Here is a 24209-nt window from a genome sequence, read left to right as displayed (position 1 = left end):
CTGGGTTTTCGGATCCTTGCAGTCCATTAAAAATGCCCAGGGTGGATTCCCAAAGGCGAAGGGGCACGCTGGAGGCTCTGCACCCGCAGCTCCCGACGTGCTTTCATCCTTCGGCGTTCGGCGAGCGAGCATGCAATCTGCCGCCGCTCCCAAGGGGCTCCAGGATTAATTTCCTTCCTTGACCCCGGGGCCGGCGGGGAGGCGAGGTCAGGCAGCAGGGAGCAGAGGGGACGGCAGCAAATGATAAGGAGCTGCGGGCATCCTCGGAGCCGGGGACGAGTCGGAAATGGCATTTCCAGTTCGCTTAATGGCGAGGCAGGCTCCGGCCGCGTGGAAGCGCTGAGATTCAATTATCGGCCCCCGCAGCCCCCCGGGACCCCCCGGCCTCCCTACACAGCCCCGGGGGCGGCGGGGGTCCCCACGGGCACGCCGGTGGTGGCAGCGAGCGGGGTCAGGATGAGCTGCGAGGGGTCGAGGTGCGTCGGGGAATAATAAGAGAGGAGCCGGCGGAGCGCGGGGCGCTCTATTTTTATAGCAAAAAAAAAAAAAAAAATCAATCCGGAAAATAACGCGGCGCTCATTATTTAATTTCCCCCAGTATTTTGTGCACTCGTGGGATTTTACTATTAATTATTGTTGAATTTGTGCTTTTTTTTTTGCCTTTTTTCCCCATTCCTTCGCAGTTGTGGTGTTATTTTATTGGGAACGACAGCGGCGCTCAGCCCGCTTTGCATCCTGATCCACCCCATTAACCTCCATCCTCTCCACGGGTACCCCATCGACCTCCCCAGCCCATCCTCCTCCTCCTCCATCCCTTCTTCGATATTTTTTTCCTTCAAAAGCTCCGAGCCCTGCTCCGTTGCATGTGTTTGTGTCCAGGGGAAGAGGCGAGCAAAGGGCTGTGCGCCTCGTCGCCTCCGAGCCACCGATCCACGCCGCGGGGATGCTCGCGCCCGTGCCAGCGCCCGCGCATCCCCCAGCCCTGCTTCGGCAGATAATGAGAGCGAGTTTAAAAAACTTAAAGCCTCTTCCTTGCACGCCGGTGACTGACACAAATGGAGTTCATATTTAATCATCTGTTAACTCGTTGTCTATTATAGCTCTTTAATAGCACCATAGATATTCTTAATGAAGCATGATTTAAGGTATTTACAGCTCTAGGACCGACAGACATCACTCACAGTGTGCAGGTAATGAGGCGTAAAACAGCTCTGGAAACCGTAAAAATGGGAGAGAGAGAGGGAGCGATCGAGAGAAAGCAGGCAGGAGTTAGGAGCTGAATTGTTCCAGGGTTTGTTTTAAAATGTTTAGGCATTTAAAGTCATTTCAGCTTTCCCAGGTGTCTGGTGGCACCAGGTTCAGCAGTTCCCAGCGCCGTAACCCCTGCCTCGCCGGGCAGCCCCGTGGTGCTCAGGCTGGGACTGGTGATGCTGTGGCTCCATCCTGGCCTTGAACCCTTTCAAAAATGCAGGGAAAAGGGGAAAAATGCTCTTATGGGGTCTCCTGGGATGGGGATAGGGCTGGTTGCTTTGGCCAACTGTTGGCATGAGCTCTTTGCTCGTGCACGGAGGTGATGGAGCTCATCTGCAAGAGTCACCCCATGCCATCCTGCTTTTCTTTCACCTCCTCAGCAAAATAAACCACACACAAAAAAAAAGATAAAAAAACAAACCGCCACCAACAAAAAAAATAACAAGCCACAACCCAAAACCAACCAAACAAACAAAAAAAAAATCACACCGAAGCCCAAGCCAAGATTGGGAAAATAATTTGTGACGGAGGTGCCATTTTGCATCAAAATATTTTGCAGCAAATGTCAAACGCCACCAGCCCATGTGTCCCCGTGCGTGACGGTAATTGGGCTGGACGGCTGCGCTCCGCCGCCTCCTCCTCGCACTGGCCACGCTTCCCAGTTAAACCCAGCGTGGTCCCGGTGTGATGGCCGATGTCCCGGCTCCGGCCTGGGGCCGGCAGCGTGATGCTCGTTAGCACGGTGCTCATTAGCTCGCCTCCAGAGCTGTCCCCATCTCCAAGAGGAATAAATAGCTATGGGAAAGGCGGGGACGGAGCACAAGCTCTAGGGCGCACGGAGGGAATGCGTGGCACAGCCTGCTTTGGTTCTTGGGGGGGGGTCTTTGCTTTTTTAATTCTCTTTTTGCAGGGAATTAAAATTTCCCTTTTTTTTTTGTTTATTGTATCCATTCCTGGATGGAGAATGGGCAGCAGTGGGCTTGCCATGCCCCCTTCCCTGGGTGTCAGCAAGGGGTCCCCGCTTTGGGGTCATCCCCCTGATCCCATGTGGGTGGTGGCAGTGATTTGGGAGGACCTCGGTTTTGGGAAACCCCTGCAATGGGGTCTCGGAGCGAGGAGGGACAGCCTGCTGCTCCCATCCCACCCCAAAACGTGCCAGGGATGCAGCCTCCACCATGGGCGCATCCTGCCCGCCTATATTTACCCCTTGGGAGGTCACCCTGCTTTTTGCTTCCTTACACCAAGAGCCTAAAACCCCTTTTGTGGGTCTATTCCACCACGTGGGAAAACAAAATGTTCTCCTTTCGTAGCAAATAACGCCGTTTCTTACACCATCCCAAGGCCTCAGTTTGGGAATAAACCTAACAGATCGACCGGGCTCGCCGTAACGATCCCGGATTAATCCATTATTATTCGGACATCAGGCTGCATAAATATTTGGCTGGCTTAGCCCCCGGGGAGCTGGGGGAGAGCAGCCTGGCTGCACGGCTCGTTGCAGGGGGGGGCAGCCTGTTAGAAAGTCAATGAAGTTCCCTTGGGCAGTGCAGGGGGGGGACGAGATGCTTGGGTCAAGTGTTCAGATTGTGCCGCTTGTCCCCTTGGGCAAGTCCTGCTGAGCAGGGTTAATATTGCTGACCTATTTTGTAGGAGGAGATGAGGGGAAGGGGGGGGGTGAAAGCTTCGAGGCTCTGGTTTAAAATAGGAAGGTGAAAACCACCTCGAAAATTGCGGCTCCGTTTCCCGAAGTCACAACAACCGACTTGGTTGCAAACAATTTTATTTTATTTTATTTTATTTTTTGCCTGCCTCACCCCTCCCGGTGCCGTTAGCCACAGAAGAAGGAGCTAGAATTTCTCTTTGGCGAAGCCTCAGCAGCAGAATTGCTAACTACGTGCCCGTTATAGAAACTTTTTAGTACTGGGGACGAGCCAAGAAAAAAGCCCAGATTGACTCTGAGATCTCAGCTGGTGCTTGCAGCACTTCCACCTAGCAGGAGGAGCGGCAGCGCCCCGGCTCTTGCGCTCAGCACAGGCGGTCTCCATCCCGTGCAGGAGAGCCAGGACGATGTTTTTGGGGACGCCGGGCACCCCGTCCCGCTCCCTGCCCACCCGTGAGCCTCTCTCCTTGGGTATATTTGCATTTGGTGTCCTGTAGTTGTGTAAAATGAGCTCACACCGAGCTCTCCCCTGCTCATCGTGCCATGGGGTGAGGTCTCAGCCAGGCGCTGCGTGCTCAGGACCGCGTCCCGTGCGCTGGGGGCTGCTCAAAGGCAGCCCCAAATCCTTCCTAGGAGGGTGGCAGCAAGAAAAAACGGGGTTAATGCAGTGCAGGGGAGGTTTTAAGGTGTCGGTGCTGGGGTTTGTGTCTGCAGTGGCAGCTCCGTGCCCCCATGGGTTGGTTGCAGAGGTGAGGGCGCAGCGAAATGTCCCCTACAGCCTGGTGTGGCTGGGTGCTGGAAGCCTGCCCTGGGGTGGATGTGGCCCAGGAGGGATGGAGGAGCTGGGAAGGATGCAGGGGGTGGTTTCCAAGCCAAGGAGGGGGGTTTCCGATTCAAGAGGGGTTTCCAAACCCTTTCCTTGTGCCGAAAAACGTGCGCCGGGCGAGGAGCAGGGCTGGGGCTTTGCCCATCCTTGCCTCCTTCCTTTTGGGACTGAATTTCGAAGACGATCTGGGCCAGCCGAGCTGGGCACCTCCAGCTTCCCCATCACAGTGGGGACAAAGCCCACCTTGTGCCCTCGTCCCACGGCCCCGTACCCCAAATCCCCGCGGCCCCGCTTCGGCTGCCGGGGAGAGGCTGCCGCCCGCCCGGGTCTGCATGTGTGCCGCTTCCATGTGCGCTCGTTTCCAAGGAAACTGCTCGCTCTACATGTGTGTCGCTTTAACACCCTGTTTGCTCTCGTTTGGATAAGTCTTTAATTCCCGTGCAGCCCCGGCTCCCCGCGATCTCGGCGCACAAATCCCCTCTGGCCCACCTGCTTCCCTCTCCCTGCCTCTTGCAGCAGCCCTGCCCGCTCCGAGCAAGTTTCCCAACCTGTGGATAAGCAGAACTGCAGCAATAACCGTGTGCGTCGCTGCTTTTCCCCTCTAGAAGTGGTTAGCAGGGGGAAGGTGATGCGTGGAGACGCGATTTGGGCTCCTTTTGGGGTTTGGGGGTGGCCCCGTGCAGCTGGGGTGCACCCAAGGGTGCGAGAGGCAGCCTGGGCTGGGAGGGGAAGGGCGAGCAGGGGGGTGAGGGCACTTTGGGGGAGCTCTGTGCAGGTGTGAGGACCCCCAAATGGCTTTTTCTTTCATTAGAAAAATAAGAAAAATGCGTTTTTCCTGCTGCTGGATGAGCGAGGGATTTTCGGACGAGGACCCACTTCCCTCCTCCCCAAAAGTCCTTGGAGCGGGGACGCCAAGCAGCTCCGGTGTCACCTTGGGCCAGCTCCTGCCCGGAGCCCTGGCAGCAGCTAATGCTGTTAGCCCGTGTCGGGGAGGGATTGAGGAATTAAAGCTCAACCCTCCGGCACCCTGCGAGCACAGCCGAGAAGCAGAGCAAGCAACAGCCCCGCACAAACCCCTCCAATTTTTCGGTGGCACAGCACCACGCACGGCGCGTCACGGGGGAGCTTCGCTGCCTCCATCCCGCAGGTGATCCAAAAAAAGAAAATCCCCCAAATCCTCGGGGTCTCGGCTCACCCGGAGGGAGCCGGGCTCGGGACCGACCCGGTGCCCGTCCCCACGGGGGTCTGCCCCACGCCGCGTGCGCTGCCACCTTTCTAGGCCACAATCTGTACCAAATTGCGAGCCTGCTGTTAACTTCGCTTGCACTCTATTCTCGTGTTTGCTGTTATTTTTTAACACTTTTTTTTTTCTCCTTTTTTTTTTTTTTTTTTTTTTTGCATAAAAGCACTATCCTCTCCCAAGAGCCTGCCTGTAGCGAAGGCATGGTCTGTACAACTGCAATTATTTCGAAGAACAGATGGAGTGAGGAGCAGAAAGTCTGTTAATAGTAATAGAAATGCTACATGTTAACCTGGACAGCACACGATGACAGTCCCATGACTACACGTTCTGTTCCCACCAGCTGGGCTCCGAAGGAGAAACGAGAGATTCATAAGCGCCATGCTCGGCGCTGTACCCTCCCTAAAGTTAGAGCTCAAATTCCTTCACACTTGCGGCGCGGGGTTTTTGGGTTGTCGGGCTTCTTCCCCCCCCCTCCTTCTCCCTCCCCGTTCCCTCCTCCTTCCCATTTTCGGCACCGGCGCTGAAAGATTTCCGCTTCTCCGCGATGCTCTGGGCGGTGCAGCTGCAAGAGCACATGCAGGGAGGTGGCAGCCCTGCCATTATGTCCCCAGCCCCGTCCCCCTTAGGGTGGCCCCTTTTTTTGGGTGCACATCTGCATGCTCGATGCAAACCCACTGGGAATGAAATGGTTTGAGCCGGGCTGGGAGCAAGGCACGGCGCCGTCGGCACCTCGCTCTCGGGCAGGGTGCTTGCATCAGCCTGGGATTTTCTCTGCAACTGTTGCAAGCTCTTTGCTAAATGGGTTGAAATCCACGGATTTCTGGTAAAACAGCTCTTGGTGCACAAGTGTTGCTTGGTGTTTGTAGCAGGGGCTGAGCCATGCAGGGCTCCGGGGGCTGCAAAGAGGCTTTGGGGGCTCTGCGGGCATGGGGAGACCCATGGCACCAAGAGCAGGGCTCATGAAATGGAGTAAGAGCACTTGTCTCTGGCCCAGCAATCCCGCTGTGAAAATCCCTGCCCGGTTTCACAAGCGACACGGGGATTTAGCCACAGAGCTCCGGTTAATTTGGATGGGAACCGCATGGCTCAATCCCCCGGTGGCTCCTGAAATCGCAGCCCCGGGGCACTCTGGAGCCGAGCATGGCACCGCTGGCGAGCTGACAGATGCACCTGGAGGTCTCATTAGGATAGAGATCCCTTAATCTGGGTGCTTGCAGGATAATCTGGTGCCTGAGGTCCTGCCAAATCCCCGGGGATCAGCAGGTTTTCCACCCACAGCCTCCAGAGGTCACTTCAAACCCAGCTCCATCCTGCAGGGACCCAAATCCCATCCCTGTGTCCTCGTGCTGCTGGCACCCTTGGGTGCTGGGCACCCTCGGGGCGGCCAGGGCGTCCATGAGTGGAGCTGGGAATTCATTTCAGGAAATATCCTGGCATCTCCTCCTGGTGCACAGGGGGGATCTTCCTTGGTGCCCTTTTGGTGGGACACCATAAAGCTGTTCTTCCTCCACAAGCACCTTGGAGAGATTTAGGTCACGGGGAGGAAGATGTCCCGAGAATGTCTGCATGCCTTGCATTCCCCCTATGATGCACAATGCTTATTTCTTGTATTATCCAAGATTTTGCATGAATACAAGCATGTATGCATGGGAAAGAGTGAAAACCTAGATGATTTTGGGGTTGTTCCATGCTTTATGCGCCACGGGTGCCCCGTGGTCCCAGGCGCCGTGCCCAAAAGCTCTCCCTTCTCTTGCAGAGCAAGAAGTACGTGCTGGTGCTGGTGGACCCCGATGTGCCCAGCAGAGCCAACCCCAAGAACCGCTTCTGGAGGCACTGGCTGCTCGCCGACATCCGCGTGAGTGTCCCCGGCCGCGTCCCCAAGCGGGAGGTGGCGTTTGGTGGCGCTGTCCCAGCGGGCGCGATTCCCGGCGGGGCGCGCGCGCCTGCGGGTGAAATCCCAAAGGAGGAGCGTTTGCAAGGGAAATGTAAATCGTGCTCGGCGTGTAGGTAGGGGAGCGCTTCCTGAGACTATATAGAGCGAAGCTGGGCCAAAAATATTGCTGCTGCTTATTTTTTTATTTTTTTTTTTACCCTTTTCTAAGGAAATGCTGGGAAAAAAAAAAAATCGCCTCGCAAACTCCCCACTGACAGTTCTATCTGCATAGACAGCGAGCTGCTTCAGAGAGCTTGCTGTCATTCTTTTAGGGGAGTAAAACAACCATTTTGGTGAAAATGTCATGGGTTTATCCCTTGGGTTTCACAAACATGTGTTGGGAGGAAAGTGCGATGGGTCGGGGACGGGCAGGTCGTGACCGTGAGCTCCCCGTGTGCCGCTGCTGCGCCTCCGGAGAGGTTTTGGAAAATCAGTTTGTTCCTCTCCTGCTTGCTTTTGTCTTTTAAAAGATGAGGTGTTTCAGCTCTGAATCAATCTAACTAATAATCTTAGTACTAAAGTCTAATTAAGATATCAATTAATTTGCAGCATGCATTTAACAAGAAATATCTAGTCATTCTCTGCTATTATTCTCTGAAATTACTGCTAAGGGCTTTTTGTACAGATACCTTAATTAGACTTTTTATTGTTAATGGGAATATTGAGCAAATTAAAATTAGATATTAATACTTTCCATGAATTTCATAATTGGCTGAAAAATATAAAGCATTCAGAATAATTGCAGAGATTTGTGTAGAGGGTTTTTTTTTTTTTTTTAATCCTTCACAGAAGCCCTTCTGCATTTCTAACAACAGGGTCCTGAAAGTCTCTCATTAATTTTAATATTTACTAAACGCAAAAAAAGCCCAAGCTCTTGTTTTCCCTTCTGTACACAGATCCTTCCGAGGCGTTCGCTATTGCTAATTATTGTGGTTTTCTTTTCTTTTTTTTTTTTTCTTTTTTTTTTTCTTTTTGGAGCATAAGATCTTTTAAGCAAAGATGCGGGATTAAGACCAACACAAATGGAAGGAAGGTGGCTTTTTCCCCAGCGCTTGGGTAGCGAGGACAGAAAGCTCCTTGCCAGGCCACAAGGAGGGAGCCCTTCCTGCAGAAGGGTGGATTTTGGGGGAGAAAAGAGATTTTGGGGAATGGGAACGGCTCTCCCATCACCAGGTGTCACATCTTTGTTGGCCCCAAGCCCCAGTGTTCAATCATTTTCCTCCTCGTGCCCTGGGTACCGAAGCATCCCTCCGCATCCCCTGCGTATCTGCCCCCCTTGCGCCATGCGGTGCCACCAGGGACCTCGCCACCCACACCGTGTCCCCATAAAGCCACCCCTGAGCGTCCCCACAAAGCCACCAGCTCCTTTGGTGTTTGGCCACGTGGCTCCTCGTGGCGAACTGCGGTGCCTTTAGTGCTTCAAAGCGCTTCAAAGAGCCTTCCTCGTGGGCAGGGCGCAGGGCACCGAGCCAAAATTGACCCTTGAGAAAACCCCAATTTAATATCATGAGCAAAGGCGAGCGGGAACACCACGTGCCGTGCACGCTGCCCTACCCGGCCGTGCCACCAAGGGTGGGGACCAGCTTGGGATTTGTGTCCCTAAAGTGGATTTAGGGCCGGAGCTTCCCATCCCCGCCGGGTACCGCTCGCCGCTCCTTATCGGCGACCGCGGCGCTGCTCTGCCGATTGTCAGCCGCCAGAGATGCCTTCACTCCCATTCAAAATAATTTAAATAAAAATGTTGCTACAAAGTGGAATAATATCTTTTGATGAATGTTTTTAAAGCCCTTTAGGTTTTCATGGTAATTTGCAGTGTAAAATTATTTAGAGATAAGAGCCAAATTAGCTCTTATAGGCGGAGGTCGATATGTCCCGTTATCCATGCAAGCAGTGTTTAAATATAATCAGCCTTTACTCTAATGCAGCATAATTGTTCATTTGAAATAGCTTTTTTTTTTTTTTTTTTTTTTTTTTTACTCCATTCAATGAGTCATTAAAATATTCAAAGGATAATGCAGTGAATTGGAAATGAATTTATCACATTATCCTGTATATACTGTAGAGCATCAGGTAGCTAGGCAGAGTGGGAGCCGGCGCACAGAGAAATCCAGTAAACAAGGCTTTCCATTTTGTCTTCGGTGGCGAAAACGAGGGAAGGGAAGAAAACCCTGCCCTTGGGAAAGGAAAGCTTCCCGGCCTTATTCCCCCTCCGTGGGGAGCGGGGAGGGGGAGAGCGAGCAGCAAATTTGTACTCCGGCACAGCCTCGCCGCTTTAACTTTATTTTTATCAAAATATGTTTGTAGCAGAAAGTCGTTATGGAAACCAGCTCTGCCAGCCGGGAGGGATCCTGCGCCAGGCTGGAGCCGAGCGGGACCTGTGGGGAGCCTCTGCCACCCCTTGCGCCCGCGTCCTCCTGGGGATGTTTTGGGGAAACTGAGGCAGGGAGCAGTTTGGAGAGGGCTGTAGGGTCAGAGGGAAGAGACGTGTGCCAATGGTTTGAGAGCAAACCGCTCGCAGCCCAACATTTTGCATCGCTTTTCCTCCCTGCCACGTGGCACTGTGATGGGCAGGATCCAGCCCTACGGCTGCATGTGCTTGGGTTGGCTTTGCATGGAGGGGAAAATGATGCTGGGTGTGGATCACGGGGTCAGTTGTGGGGTCACCGCTGCGCCCTTGGTCCTGGATGTCCCATCATTGTCACCAGCCCTGTGCGGGGCTCGATGCCTGCTCCTGCGCCTGCGTTTGTCACCGTTCCTCCTTGCTGGCTGATAAACAGGTTCTGGGTTGCAAGTGTCACCATAGAAACAGGTGCTATCTTAAGCAAACAAGGGCTTTATTAACCTTAAAAGTTGAGGGATTTGTGCATGACGAGAGGCTGGGAAGGAGTGGGGGGACGGGCAGGCTGGGTGCCCGCGTCCTGGCGAGGTTCCCATCCCTGTCCCCAGCCCTGTCCCCAACCCAAAGGGACGGCGATGCAAGAGCTCAGATGCAAACTTTTCTCACCAAGCCGTGTTCATACAGCGCCTGGCATGCAGGGCCGAGCTCATTTACCCCAAATATTTGGGGTTTGCCATGCCACGGAGAGCTTTCCCCGGACGGGCCCACCAGGGGACACTTCTGCAGCCATCAGGGCGCACTGAGCGGCACAGAGAGAGGAGGCAAATTTAGTAAGGGAAGGTGAAGCTTTCTGCTTGGGTTGTAGCGGGGGAAAAAAATAAAAAAAAATAAAAAAAAATCAGCTTTTGGGTATGCGAGTCCTGCCTGCAGGCAGTGGTGGGTGTGGGAAACCTGCCCCAGGGAGCTGCCAGCGGGAGGGATGCTCATTTCGGGAGAAGCCAGAGCACCGGCGTGCCTGGGAGCTGCGGGAACGGGGAGAATTAAATCTCCACCTCGACACGAGGAGGGCCTGATCCCGGCTCCTCCGCCGGCCCTGAGCATCCCGGTGCCCATCCCGGAGGCTTGGCAGGAGCCGTTTGCTCGCCGGTCCCCGCTGCGCCGGTGGGAACCGCTGCCGCTTTGTAGCAGCGCCGCAGATGTAATAGTTAGTGACTCGGCATTGTTCCCTCTTGCTGGGGCTCTTTATAGTCTACTTTTTGGTGATTAAACCGAGCGTTTGAAAGGGAAAAGAACAGAGAGAAATGTTGTTTTAATTGATGACTTGGCTCCTTGGAATATTCGGTTCCCCCCGGTGTGAGTTTCTGTCGCTGCCTTTTAATGAAAGCTTTATTAATAAAAAAAAAAAAAAGAGAGAGAGAGAGGAAAAAAAAAAGGAGAAAAAAAAAAAAAAAAAAGAAGGGAAAAGAAAACAAGCAAAGGAGCTGGCTGTTAGGGTGTCATTTTTCTCCGCACTTCAGGCTTCTGGGGGCTCTATGGGCATGCAGCAAGGGCAAACCCCAGCCAAAATCATCACAGAGGGCGGCGATCCCTTGAGCCCCCCCCGTGCAAACACAGAGGGCAGGATCCGTCCCGACCCTGCCCCGTGTCTCGGTGACGAGGTCGGGTGTTTACCAGGCTTCCCGTGTGCGGTACCCGAAGTTGAGTGTCAACTGCTATTATTCATGCTCTGCAAACAGATGGGGTTTAATTGCCGCTACTGTCAGGCTCTCGGCAAATATCACACGAAAAGGGCTTTTTGGCTAATTGTTGTAAAATAAAAGTTCGGGAACTATGTCTGGAAATTATAGATCAAACGTATTTTGCGGATCAAACTGTTTGCATTACCTTTAAACACAGGCTGTAGGCAATGGCATTAGGATCAGTGAGTGGCTGGAAGGCACAATGCCGCCCTAGGGCCCGCCACGCCGGAACAATATGACAGCAGTAACTTAGTGCTGATGGAAAAACACCCCCAAAACGTGATTGGCCTGAAACGCCGAAGAATGGAGCTGCTAATCTTGGTAATTTCTCGGGCACCATTAGGGCAAAGTGCTGCCTTCCCGTCGCGCCGGGGAAAATCGCGGCACAGGGCGCGGGCCAGAGCCCTGCAGGGCTGCCCGCGGGGGCAATGCGTGTTTGCACAAGTGCTTGTGTTTGCACAGATGTGTGTGTTTGCACAAGTGTGAATCTCTGCATAAACGTGCTTACACGAGCATTATTTTTTGCACAAGCATGAATATTTGCACAAGAGCACGCGTTTGCACAAGCGTGCATCGTTGCACAAATGTGCTCGCACGAATGCCTGTTTGCACAAGTGTGACTATTTGCACAAGAGCTCACCTTTGCCCAAGCATGGCTTTGCAGAAATGTGTTTGCACAAGTGTGTCTTTGCACAAGCACGTGTGTCTGCACAAGCATTTCTCTTTGCACAGATGTGTTTGCACGAGTGTGCATTTTTGGTGTGCATCTTCGCAGCCTCCAGGTTTCTCCCCTGAGCAAGTGGCCAGACTCTCCCATTGCTGCTGCTGGGGCTAATTCTCTCCTTCCTTGTAATTAGTGCCCCCAAATAATTACACGCCCAGCCCCCCTAAAAACCTGCCACCAAGCTGGGAAGCAGCAGGAGGGGAAGAACAAAGGGGGACATGAAGCCTCTGCGGCACCTCGGGGAGCTCCAACCCCATCACCCCGCTGCTGCGCCAGGATGGGACATTTTTAGGGAAACATCTTAATTTGTGGCAATCATTTGGGGCTGGGGGGGAAGGCGAAAGCAGGGGTACCCCAGAACTTCTAGTTCCCGGCCTGTCCTTGCCCTCACCCCATCCCCAAGCCCCCGCTGCAATAAAGCACGGCGGTGACGGGCTCTGTGCAGACGTGCGCTAGGTGATTATTCTCATTATATTGCCAAGGATCCACGAGGGGAGAGGTGGCTGTGACGGCGACAGCGAGGTTCTTGTCACCGCCGCTGCAGGCAGCCAGCTGCTTGCAGGGATTCTGATTTTGGCACTTGGGAAGGCTCCTGCCTTCCATGGGCGAAGCAAAAATGGGATGGCGAATAGAGAAAACTTCATGCGCGCCCGCCGGGGCGCTGAGCCTGATGTGCTTTGGTCTCCGTGCCTTTTTTGCTGCTGCAAAAATGTCCCAAAACGGGGTTTTGGGGGTTATTGGTGGGATATGTATATGCCAGGTGCTCCCGATAGAGGTGCCCTGCCCAGGAGCTGCTCATCAGCCTCCGTTTTCACAGCAGGTATCATCTCCTTGCAGGCGGGATTTAAGGATTTCCTGGATGCTTCTATTTCATTTAACATGCAAAGGCTAATAATTTGTCACAACTCAATAAAGCCGAGGTTACAAACACTCGTGCTGCTGTTTATTTAAACGATGGTTTGTTAATTAGCTCCTCTTAACGAGGAGAGAATAAATCAGATAAAACGTACCAAAACGGCACGGAGATAGTTTGCGGATTGATCTCATTTCCCAACCAAGATGCTCCCTGCATCCTGGTGCTCACAAAAGGGACAAAATCGTGTCCTTTTGGGACATTTGTGCTTTGCACCGTGATGATTTTCCTCCCAGAGCAGCACCAGTCAAGCTCAAAGTGCAGATACCTGCGCCGCCAGGCATCCGCGCTCTGCCGTGTTGCAACTCGCTTGCCAAAAAGCACCAAAAAAGGACTTTTCCGCCTCTTTTCCGTTGCTGCTTGTTTTGTCTAAGGCAGTGGGAGGGGGAAGAAAAAAAAAAAAAAAAAAATCAGGTCAAAAATAAAGCTGTGCCAAGGCTGTCGCAAAGGAAAAGTTCAAGGCACTCGGAGCCAGCCGGGGCCAAGCTCCAGCTTCACCCGCGTGGGAATTCCCGCGGGGCACCGCGCGTCCTGCCGCCCGCCCGGGGCACGGCGAGCACAGGGTGGGAAGGGGCACGGGGACACCGCGTGTGGGCTGTGCACGGGGTGTGGGGACACCCTATATAGGCTGTGAACGGGGTGTGGAGGCGCTGGGTAGAGGCTGTGGTGGATGGATGGATGGAGGCTTCCCATATAGCCCCTGAGATGCACGTGGAGGCACTTCCCATATGGCTTATTAGATGTATATGGAAATTTCCTATATAGCCCATGATGTATAAGGTGGCACTTCCTCTGCCTCCTATGAGATGCATGTGGAGAAGCTTCCCATATAGCTCATTAGGTGTATGTGGAGACATTTCCTATGTATCTCATGAGATGTATAGGGAGGCACTTCCCATATATCCCATGAGATTCACAAGGAGACACTTCCCATATAGTTGATCAGATGTATATGGAGGCCCTTCCCATACATCCCATGAGGTGCATATGGATGCACTTCCCATATAGCTCATTAAACGTATATGGAGGCCCTTCCCATCCATCCCATTAGACACATATGGAGGCCCTTCCCATACATCCCATGAGATGTATATGGAGGTGCTTCCCATATATCCCACTAGACATATACGGAGGCACTTCCCATATAGCTCATTAGACGTATATAGAGGCACATCATATACATCCCATGAGATGTATATGGTGGCACTTATTATGTCCCATGAGATGCACATGGGCGCACTTCCCCTATATCCCATGAGACACACATGGAGGCACTTCCCATATAGCTCATCAGACGTATATGGAGGCTTCCTATATATCCTGTGAGACACACGTGGAGGCACTTCCTATATAATACATGAGATGCACATGGAGAAACTTCCCATATATCCCATCAGACGTATATGGAGGCACTTCCCATGCATCCCACGAGACGCACATGGATGCACTTCCCATATATCCCATCAGACGTATATGGAGGCACTTCCCATGCATCCCACGAGACGCACATGGATGCACTTCCCATATATCCCATTAGACGTATACGGAGGCGCTTCCCATATATCCCACAAGATGCACATGGATCTTCCCATCCATCCCATGAGCTGCATGTGGAGGCCCTTCCCCTCCACCCCACGGGATGTCCCCAGATTTGGGGACCCTCGCAGACTTCTCATCCGCATCCCCCGAGCAGCCGGGGCGGAGGGGAGGGTCGCATCCTGCCTCTCGCCGGGCGTACCTGGCGGAAGGGGCTGTGATCAGTGATTAATCGGGCATGTGTGGCTGTGTGGGAGCGCGTTGTGTTGGAGGAGGGAACTCCTACAGCACCCCGGTCATGAATCATTTGAAAGGCAAATTTGCGCAGTTACCAAGGGAACGGAAGAAAGGAAGGGACTTCCCTTGCCGAAATGACTCGCGCTCTGATGCGGCTGAGAAAATCGCTCCAAAAGAGAAAAAAAAAAAGAAAAAAAAAAAAGAAAAAAAAAAAAAAGAGCCGAAGCTGTGACTAAGCAGCAGAAGTTATGTAAAGAGCTCGCTGGGAAGTGCAGGGGAGGGACAGCGCATCCTGCCGCTGCCCACGGCCGGGCCCCCTCCCCACCTCCCCGGGGAGCGGGGGCGAAGCCGCTGATCCGCGCCTCCCGCCCGCTGCCCCAGTGTTTGGGGGGCTCGGGAAGGTCGGATCCGTGCCTGGGGGCTTGTAAAGGAGAGGGGGGCATCGTCCCCTGGGTGGCACATCAGGCATCCTTCCGTGGTGCTCTCGGCCGTGGCACCCTTGGGAGAAGGCACAGGCGGTGGTGGCAGCACGGGGGAGATGTCCTCGTTGGGGTGCGGGGCCATTTTTGGGGAGCTCCGTGGGAATCAAGAGGAGAAAAAACTCTGTGGGGCTCCCAGTGGGGCCAGATCCAGCTCTCCATCGTGTTTGGGACCAGGCAGAGGGCCGAGCACGAGATGCTTCCCATGGGAGCTCTGGCACACTGCAGGGGAGCAGATTTTGGGAGAGGGGCTTGGCGCCCACGTTCAGTGACACCAGTCCAGATTCAGGGATGCTCGGCCAAGTTTAGGGATGCCCATCCAAGTTTAGGGATGCCTGGCCAAGTTTAGGGACACTTGGCCAAATTTAGGGATGTCTGGCCAAGTTTAGGGATGCCCGGCCAAGTTTAGGGATGCTCAGCCAACTTTAGGGACTCTTGGCCAAGTTTAGGGATGCCCGGCCAAGTTTAGGGATGCTCGGCAAAATGTAGGGACGCTCGGCCAAGTTTAAGGGATGCTCACCCAAATTTAAGAACGCTCACCCAGATTTAAGGATGCTCACCCAAACTGAAGGATGCTCACCCAAATTTAAGGATGCTCACCCAAAGGGTGTAAAGGCAAGTCCAGGGTGGAGACACCAAACACTGCTCCGTGGCAAGGGGAGCCCGGCGCCACCCGAGGCACCCCGGTGCAAACAAGCATCCCCAAACCTCCTAAATCCAATTTCTCCCTGAAAAAAAAATAAAAAAAAGAAGCAACCGGTCGCGGGAAGAGCTCGCTGCAGCCCCAGCCGCGCCGGGGAGATGCTTGGGCTGGTTCCAGCTTCCGCCTGGAAGCCCCGCAGCCCGGCGGGGAGCCGCACATCTCCCGAAAAGGGAATGCAGAGGCAGCTGCACGGTGGAGGAAAACCCTCTCCCTGCCCTCCCCTGGTGCCACAGACGAGCGGTGTCTGAGCGATTAGTCACCGCGCGAGCGCCGAGGCTTCCCTCCTCCACAGCAAAGCCTGTCCCCCCACACAGGCAAGCCAGCTGAATGCTTAATTGGAGTTCCTCACACCTACAGGGGTATAGCCTTAAACGAAGTGACAGCGCGATCACAGCGCTGGAGTCAGACCCTGGGAGCCGCGGGTTGCTATGGAGTTTCTGGCTTCGGATTTTAAAGGAAAGAAAGGGAGGAAAAAAAAGAAAAAAAGACAACAATATGTGTATGTAAAATCGATCCCGAACCCGCAGGTGCTGCCAGGGGAACATCGGGAGTGGGGCTGCATCGGCATCTTTGGGTCCGAACGTGGAGATGGGGATGCTCGAGCCCCAAAGAGGTGGTTTCTGCCCCCCAGAGCTTGCAGGGCATCAGTAAAACCAGGGGAAATTTGCTACCTGAAAGCATCCCGAAAAGCAGAAGGGGTCACCCTGTGCGCCCCAGCGGAGAGGGGGTGGTGGGCAGGGAGCGTCCCCTCGGGACCGGGGGCTGAGGCTCTGCTCACGGATTTGTTTTGGGGCTGACACATCAGCAAAGTCCCCGGCCGTCCCTGGAGGTGGCACGGCAGGAGTTGGCAGAAAGGATTAAATTTTTCACCTGGAATTTACAGGGAGGATTTGGAGCTGATTAAAGGCGGTTTCTTGCCAGTGCCCAGCCTCCGACCCTGCTCCGAGTGGTGCCCATCACCCGGGGCAGCCAGAGGCTGCTTTCGTTGGGGAGAGTTTTTTATTCCCATTACGGCTTTATTCCCATTACGAACAACTTTACTTCCACAAAATACAGGCACTGCGCATGAGGGAAACAGGATATCATTTGCGGTTTCGTGAAAAAGTCAGGTTTTTTTTTTAAATTATGGTTGCTTCAGGTTCTATTTAAAATTTGGAAAAAAAAAACCCGGAAAGTTATTTCACAACGGCAGAAACGCACCGAGCTCCAAAACCAGTGACGAAACCCGTGGCTCCTCCTGTGCTGGCTTTGTATTTTTGGTTGGAAACATCCCCAAAACCACCCCAGAGGGGTGTTTTGACCAGAAAAGTGCGTGCACCCGGAGGGGTTTAGCCCAGGGCGCTTCGCTGCTGTGCCAAGGGAAAGGGGGTGGTGGGGGCACCCAGCCCGTCCCCAAATCACCCCCCGGAGATCCTTTAAGCCCCATTGATCCGCTCCCTGAATGCCAAAAGGGCCTTTAATCAATAAAGCTTGAACTTTTTGCCGGCCGGCTTCAAAAGATCATCAGCTTTGGGTGGCAGCCGATTAATTAGCGCGCGGCGAGCGGCTGGGGAAGGAGGTGGCCGGTAAATGCGAGCGCAATTAAATCTGTCAGCCTGGCTGCCCCCTGACCCCTCTTCCCGTGCATCGATCGCTGCTTGGGAGCCACGGGGCCAGGATTGCGCTCCCAGGAATGGTTTTTTTCTCCCCGTTTTGGCCTCTTCTCCTGCTTGTTTGGCTGGAAAAAGGCAACCCAAAGGGCTCCCCGTGGCCGCTCGCTCTCCCCGCTGCGCCTGAGCGAGAGCCGGAACAAGGTAGGAGAGCGAGGAAAACCCTCCGCTGGCTTCCCTTGATGAACTGAGCTAATTTCTCTCTTAATGGTTAGCTACGGAGCTGAACGCAAGGCTTTCCTCCTGCACAGCAAACCCTCTCCCACACACAGACAAATAGGCTGAATATTTAATTGGAATTCCTCACACCTACAGGGTAAAGCCTTGTCAGTAGAAATAGAGCCCATCGCCAGCTGGCATCCCCGCACGCCACCCACCTTAGCTCTTAAAAAGAAATCCCTCCCCGGCCTTCCCCCCCCTCCCCGGCCCCTCTCTCCGCACCCACGGGCCCCCCCGTGCCTTCCCCACGCCCATGGGTGCTGCTGCCCCCGCTCCGTGGGCACCCATGGGTGCCGCCGAGGAGCCTGCCTGTGCCCGGCGCGTGCCAAGGGGAGGTTCCCTTGGGGGTTTGCACGGCTCCAGGGGTGTTTGCCTGTGATGCTTGGGGTTTTGCAAGCTCGGGGCTTGATGTTGTCACCCTCGCCACCCCCTCGGTGACCCCTCGGAGATGCCGGTGGCACGGCCAGGGTTGGCAGCAGGGACAACAACCTTTGCCAAATCCCAAGGGAGCCATAGGGTGGCTCGGATCAGAGCCACCTGTAAAGGCCACGGAGCTGTAGGATGATCCCTGAGGACCCTGAGGTGTCCCCTGGGGTGTCCCCAGGCCAGTGGCAGGGGACAGGAGCAGCAGAGGGCACTGCTGGTACGCCCCGGTGATGAAACGGGCACCACGCGTTGCCCAACGCCCTGCTGGCTGCGCAGAAAGGATCTCGGGGTGGGGGTGAGCCTGGAAACCACTCTCCCACCCTCCCCGTGACATCCTGGGTGCTGTGGCACCCATCCCTGTGGCACAAGGTGGGGGGTGAGACCCCCAAATTCCCCAGTGCTGCCCCTGCCGGACCCTCTCCTGGTGCCAGGATGGACACAGGGGACGTGGCCGTGCGCTCCTGGGGGCACCACGAGGTGCCAAACGCTGCTTGGGGTCTTGGGCAGCTTGGATGGGATTGAAATGTGATGGCAGGGCAGGAACACCTGCAGGAAAGGGGTGAGGGGTCCTGTTTTGGGGCCCCAGCTCAGCCCCAGTGAAATGCCACCAAGGCAGGAGCAGGGAGCACCAATCCCAGCACCGTCTCACCCAGCTCCAGCCCCTCAAACCCCCTGATCCCTTTTTATTTCCTGGCACAAGCCCATCTTGTCTCATTCCTCCCTTCCTCTCTCTGCCTTTCCCTTTTTTTGCTCCCTTTCCAGCCCTGCGTGACAGTTCCCCTCTCATCGCAGGGTTCAAAGCCCCTCTCCATCCCCTGCAGGGCCCTGCAGCTACCTGGGGTTTTCTTCCACTTTCTTGGTTGTTGTTTTTTTTTTTTTATTATTATTATTATTTTTTAAAGTTTCCCCATGTCTTTGTCTTAACGAGCCAGGTTAAATATTCTGTAATCAGTGTAATAATACACCTGGACTTGTTCGCGAGATATCTGCCTTTTGTACTGCGACAGGACATTAATAGTAATTATTCTGCTTTGTAATTGGAGCTTTAAATACTAATTCAAACAGCCAGAGGAAAACCAATTAGTGCTAATTTATCTCTATGTGTTTTGGAGAGCCTGTGTCTGTCATACTGTGAAGAAATAGGTTGGTAATTAGTACAGTTGGGTGGTAGATAGAAGTAATTATCAGATTCTTTCATGTTCTTTAAAGGGAGAAAAAAAAATCTAAAGGCTGCCTGACTCTTCCTTTCCAAGGAAGTTTGCACCTCGAAGGAGGCAGCGCGGGGTCCCAGCTCTCCGCCGTGCGCCTGCCCTGCGCGGGGTGCTCAGCCCGGGGGCTGTAGGGGATGCTGAGCGCTGTGGGGTCGGGGTGCTGAGCATGCAGAGGGTTGGGGTCTTCATTGCGTGGTGTGGGTCTGGGAGTTGTGGTGTGGGTCTGAGCCATGCGTCGTGGGTCTGAGCCTCACTCCATGCCCTCAAATCCCACTCTACTTGCTTCATCCATACCCGAAGGGTTTGATCCCAAACCTATGCACTCTACGTATTTAAGCCCTCCTCTATACCTCTGTGTTTGAGCCCAAACCTGCAAACTCTGTGCGTTGGAGCCATACCCCATGCACCCTGAGCCATACCTGCTGTGCTTGGTCCAAAACCCACAGTTTTAAGTCATATCCCCTGTGTTTGAGCCCAAACCTATAGGTTTAAGCCATACCCTTATGTTTGAGCCAAAACCTACAGTTTTAAGTCATACTCCTTGTGTTTGAGCCCAAACCTATAGGTTTAAGCCATACCCCTGTGTTTGAACCCTTCTTATGCATTTGAGCTATAGGCCCTGCATTTGAGATGCAGCCTAGATATTCTGGGCTTGAGGCATACCCTATAAATCTGAGAGGGACCCTATAAGTCTGAGCGGGACCCTACGCATCTGAACTGGACCCTATAAATCCAAGCTGGACCCTACGCATCTGAATGGGACCCTATAAATCTGAACTGGACCTTATGCATCTGAGCTGGACCCTACAAATCTGAGCTGGACCCTATTAATCTGAGCTGGACCCTATTAATCTGAACTGGGCCCTATGCATTGAAGCCATTCTCCATGCTCAAGCATCCTACCCTATCCTATGCATCTGAGCCAGACCCTATATATTTGAGCCATATTTTGCACGTATGATCCACACCAGTGTGTAAATCCCATGCTGTGCCCTGAGGATGGCAGACCTGTCCCCATCCCTGTCCCCATAACCCCTACCATCCCCTCCTGGTGCTCTGGCTGTGCTGTTCCCATGCGGGGCCCTGCCTCTCGCTGCTCTTTTTTGCTCTTATAGGATGAGGTCTCGGGGTTTTCTGTGCAGAGGGGGCTTGGGTTGTGACCCCCACACCCCTCGCTGTGCTATTAGGACATTAATAATGCATGGAGCCTGGTTGTTCACCCCGTAAGGACCAGCCGGACCAGGAGTGCAGCAGGATCTGCAGGAATTCATTAATGGCCCATTCTGTGTTTCCTTCTCCCTTTAAAAACCCAGCGGAGTTACCTTGGTAATAATAAAGTGCACGATTCCAGGAGGGAGGGAACAGATTCCTATTTTGATTAAACGGATTTCTCCTCCTCCCCTCCTTGCCCCTTTTATTCCTGCCAATTTAAAATTTTTGTTTGGGGGAAAAAAAAAAAAAAAAAAAAAAAAAGAAATATTATAAGCAAATGCTAATGATGGAAAAAAGCACATTTTTTTCGAGGGAGGGGAGAAAATGCCATTGGAAGCCTTCTATGCGAAGAGATGCCGGGGGGCACAATATATCAAAGAAAATATAATACACCCAGGTTAAAACTAATGATTGCTGTATAATTAGATGTGAACCATTGTGCTATAAATGTGTATTCTTCAGCGTGCTGTGATTTTACAGTAAAAGAGAGAGAGAGAGAGAGTGAGCGCGAGAGAGAGCGCACAAGAGAAAGAAAGACAGAAAAACACAGAACCCAGCAACATACTATAAAAAGCACTCTGTTGACTTTTCTGCTGTTTAGTATTCCTTGCCCGTACTCCCCCGGGAGTATGTAATTAGTGCTTTATGAAGAGTGCATTTAAAGCAGTTTAATATTCACCTCATTCAGTCTGAAACAATGTGATCAGTGCTTAGACAAATCACTGCTCCTTACTGACATCCTCTGTCAGTACATTACCTCTGAAAAGACCTTTCAAGAGGCTTGGATGTTAATTAGTTGTCTATCATGTATAAACAGAGCAGTGAGCAGAAGGGCTGCACCAGGCCAAAGACACAGAGGGAAATACTGGAAATACTTTTCCTTTTTTTTTTTTTTTAATTTTTTTTAAAATTTTTCTCTCCCCTCCCCTTTTAATGAAAATTCCTGGCTTTGTCGGGCCCCCGCTCCCCGGTTTGCTGGCTCCCTCGCGGAGTTTTGCGTGGCCTGGAGGGGAGCCCGGGTGTCCCCACCGCTGGGTGCCCTCCTGGGGATCTCACCCAGCCTGGCCCCAAGCCCTTTGGGCACTGCCCAAATTCGGCTGGTCCGTGGGGGCTGGCACTTGCTGGGCTTGTCCTCTGCTCCGCCAGGGTGAGCATCCCACCCTGCATCCCATCCTGCATCCCTGTGCTGCATCCCAGCCAACATCCCATCCTACATCCCTGTGATGCATCCCATCCAACATCCCAATCCCCCATCCCAGCCAGCATCCCATCCCGCATCCCAGCCCTACATCCCATCCAGCATCCCATCCCGCATCCCAATCCCGCATCCCAACCCCACACCCCATCCATGCATCCCAGCCCTGCACCCTGACCTTACATCCTCACCCTACTCCTTAATCCTCCTGCACCCCAGCCCTACATATCAGTGCTCCATTCCAACCCTAAATCCTGTCCCTACATCCCCATGCTACATCCTAACCTCACATCCTGCCCTCGCCTCCCATCCTGCACCCCAGTGCTCCATCCCATCCCCATGTCCTGGCCCTGCATCCCACAGGTGCCATCCCAAGCAGAATTCCCCTTTTCTGCCAAGCCCTCTGGTGTTGATCCCTTTGTAAGCCCCCCTATTTCATCAAATGCCCCAAAACAGCAGCAGAAAGTGCCCCTGGCTAAGCACAGCCCCCTGATCCATCACAGCAGCCACCTCACTACATTTAGGGACGGTGACACCGGGACGTGGGCACGGCGATGGGGTTGGGACCGGGCACCCAGCGGCACGGGGAGGTGCTTCGGTGGCAGCCCTGACACCAGTTTAGTGACTGAGCACGCTGAGCGAGCGCTTCTGCACCTATAAAATGTGGTTACTGACACCCACCCACTTCTCTAGCATGCTTCGGGATGAATGGATGGAAAATACTATAGGAGAACCAAGGGCTGCTATTTACGACGGAGTTTCGCTTGGCACAGCGGCTTCGCCCGGTGCAAATACATCTGGGTGGAAGGGATGCTCAGGCCAACACAGCCATCCTCTGTAGGATTGAGCTCCAGGCTCCCCATCGTGCCCCGTTTAGGGTGCCAAGGGTGCCCCCATCAAAGGGATGTGCCAAGGGTCCCCCACAAAGGGTCGTGCCGAGGGTCCCCCCAGGACACCTCCCCAAACCTCCCCAGCCGCCTCGCCGCCGAGTCCACGCCCTCCGGCTCGGGGTTTTTCCCCCTTTCTCTCCCTTTTCCAACAGCTTCCCCGGCTCTCTTAGTCACGAAGGTGAGGCGCTGACGGAGACACAGACATCAAAAACAAGAGGTGATGAAACGCCGGGAATAATTAAGTTGCACTAAATCACCGGGCCCAGGTGGCACGCTGCCAGCGCGCTGGGGAAACTGGAGCACGAACAGCAGAGTTATTATTAATAATCACCAGCCCCGTCGTGAACAACAACCTATTTTGTACCTCCCGGTACCAAAGGAGTGGGAAGCACGCAGCCAGGACGGGGGAGGACAGTCACCAGCTGGGGGCAGAGCAGGGGACAGGACCCCCTGATCTCGTTCCTGCTCGGTTCCAGTGGCACCGGGCTTCCTAAAGCTTTGCACGGGGGGAAAGGGGCTTGGTTTGGGGCTGGAAGCAGCATTGGGGCTCCTTGAGGATGCTCCATCCCGCAGCAGCATCCTTCTACTGTAATGAGGTCCCCAGGATCAGATTTGGGGAGGGGATGAGCTCGGACATGCTCCCAACACCTTATCCAGGTGCTTTCTGATTGCTGGGACCCGGCTGCTGCCCTGGGTGGGTGCTGACCCATTGGGTCCCAACTCCTCACTGCTTCAGTTGGGTTGGCATCACCTCGGGGTGGCCACATTTTGGGGGAGAAGTCGTCGTTTTCCTCATTTTGCGCACCGGGCGCGGGCATGAATTCAGCAGAGATCGAGACCACGGGAACCCCGCTGCGGGTAGACACAGAGGGGCCGGCACCCGGCTCCATCCTCTATCCATCGTGAGCATCCCCCACGGAGCTTTTGGGTCCATCCCTGGGCCTCCATCCATCCCCGTGCCGCCGGCAGCCCCGAGCCCGAGCAAGTCCGCTCCCGCCGCGCATCCCCACGCCTTGCGCAAGGGCGGCTTTATCCATCCTGCCATCGGGGCCCGTCCTCGCTGCAAGAGGAGCTGCCTGTTCCCGTTGCGTGGGTGGGTGAGCCCGCTCGCCCCGGGCCGGGCGTTGCACAGCCCCTGCTCCTCCGCCTGGCCCTGCTCGCTGCCTGTTTGCAGGCTGCAATTCCTCGCCGTGCGCCGTCCCGATCCGAGCTGATAGCGGGGCAGAGCGCAGCCCTGGCTTTGCAGGGGGTTGGGGTGGGTTTGTCCTGCATCCTGCTGGGATTTCACCCTTCAAATCCCTTGGGGAAGCATGCTTTGGTGCTCTGCAACCTCTGCTCCCCTCTGGGTCTGCCCTGGTTTTGTGAGACCCCCGGCACCATCAGTGCAAGGGATGCTGAATCTCCCGGTACCACCACGGAGAGAAAAGGGACCTGAGCGCAAAACCCCTGCTGAGTGTTACGAGGCAGGGAAAACTCGATTTAGGGTCGGCTTGTGCTCCTTTTGAGCCCTGGCAGGCTCCTCGTAGGGTTGAGATTTGGTTGGAAACACGGTGGGACCCAGCTCTCGCCGCCGTTCCCACCTGCCCGTGTTTCGTCAGGGCGCCCAGCCCCTGGCCAAAATCCTCCCTGCCGGGGGGAAACCGACCCGTGTCGAAATTTCTCTGAGCTGTAAATCTCCGGCGGTTGTAAAACCTCTAAGCCTCCGTCTGCAAGGCGGCAGGTAAACCTTTAATTCCCTGACAATGCCGAGCTAACTCCCAGTTAAATCCTTAATTCCTGCACACCGGAGCCCCGCGAATTCGGCGCTCGGCGGCCCGGGAGCGAGCAG

The 24209-nt window shown here is 54.2% G+C and overlaps 1 protein-coding gene across 4 annotated transcripts in view; it reads left to right on the top strand.

The window, feature by feature from the left end:
- Nucleotides 1-24209, top strand: part of PEBP4 (phosphatidylethanolamine binding protein 4) — a 62767-nt gene that overhangs the window by 24103 nt on the left and 14455 nt on the right. For 3 of the 4 annotated variants that reach the window (XM_082779502.1, XM_082779503.1, XM_082779501.1), the window contains exon 4: nucleotides 6734-6832. The exons of the other annotated variant lie outside the window; for it this stretch is intronic. In XM_082779502.1, coding sequence (XP_082635628.1) covers nucleotides 6734-6832 — 99 coding nt within the window. The remainder of the gene's footprint in view (nucleotides 1-6733; nucleotides 6833-24209) is intronic. 4 annotated transcript variants of the gene reach the window in all.

The sequence above is a fragment of the Aythya marila genome, assembly GCF_965140915.1.
Source record: "Aythya marila genome assembly, chromosome: 26".
NCBI lineage: Eukaryota > Metazoa > Chordata > Aves > Anseriformes > Anatidae > Aythya > Aythya marila.
The sequence above is the reverse complement of the archived record's forward strand: the minus strand, read 5'-3'. Positions and strand labels throughout refer to the sequence as shown.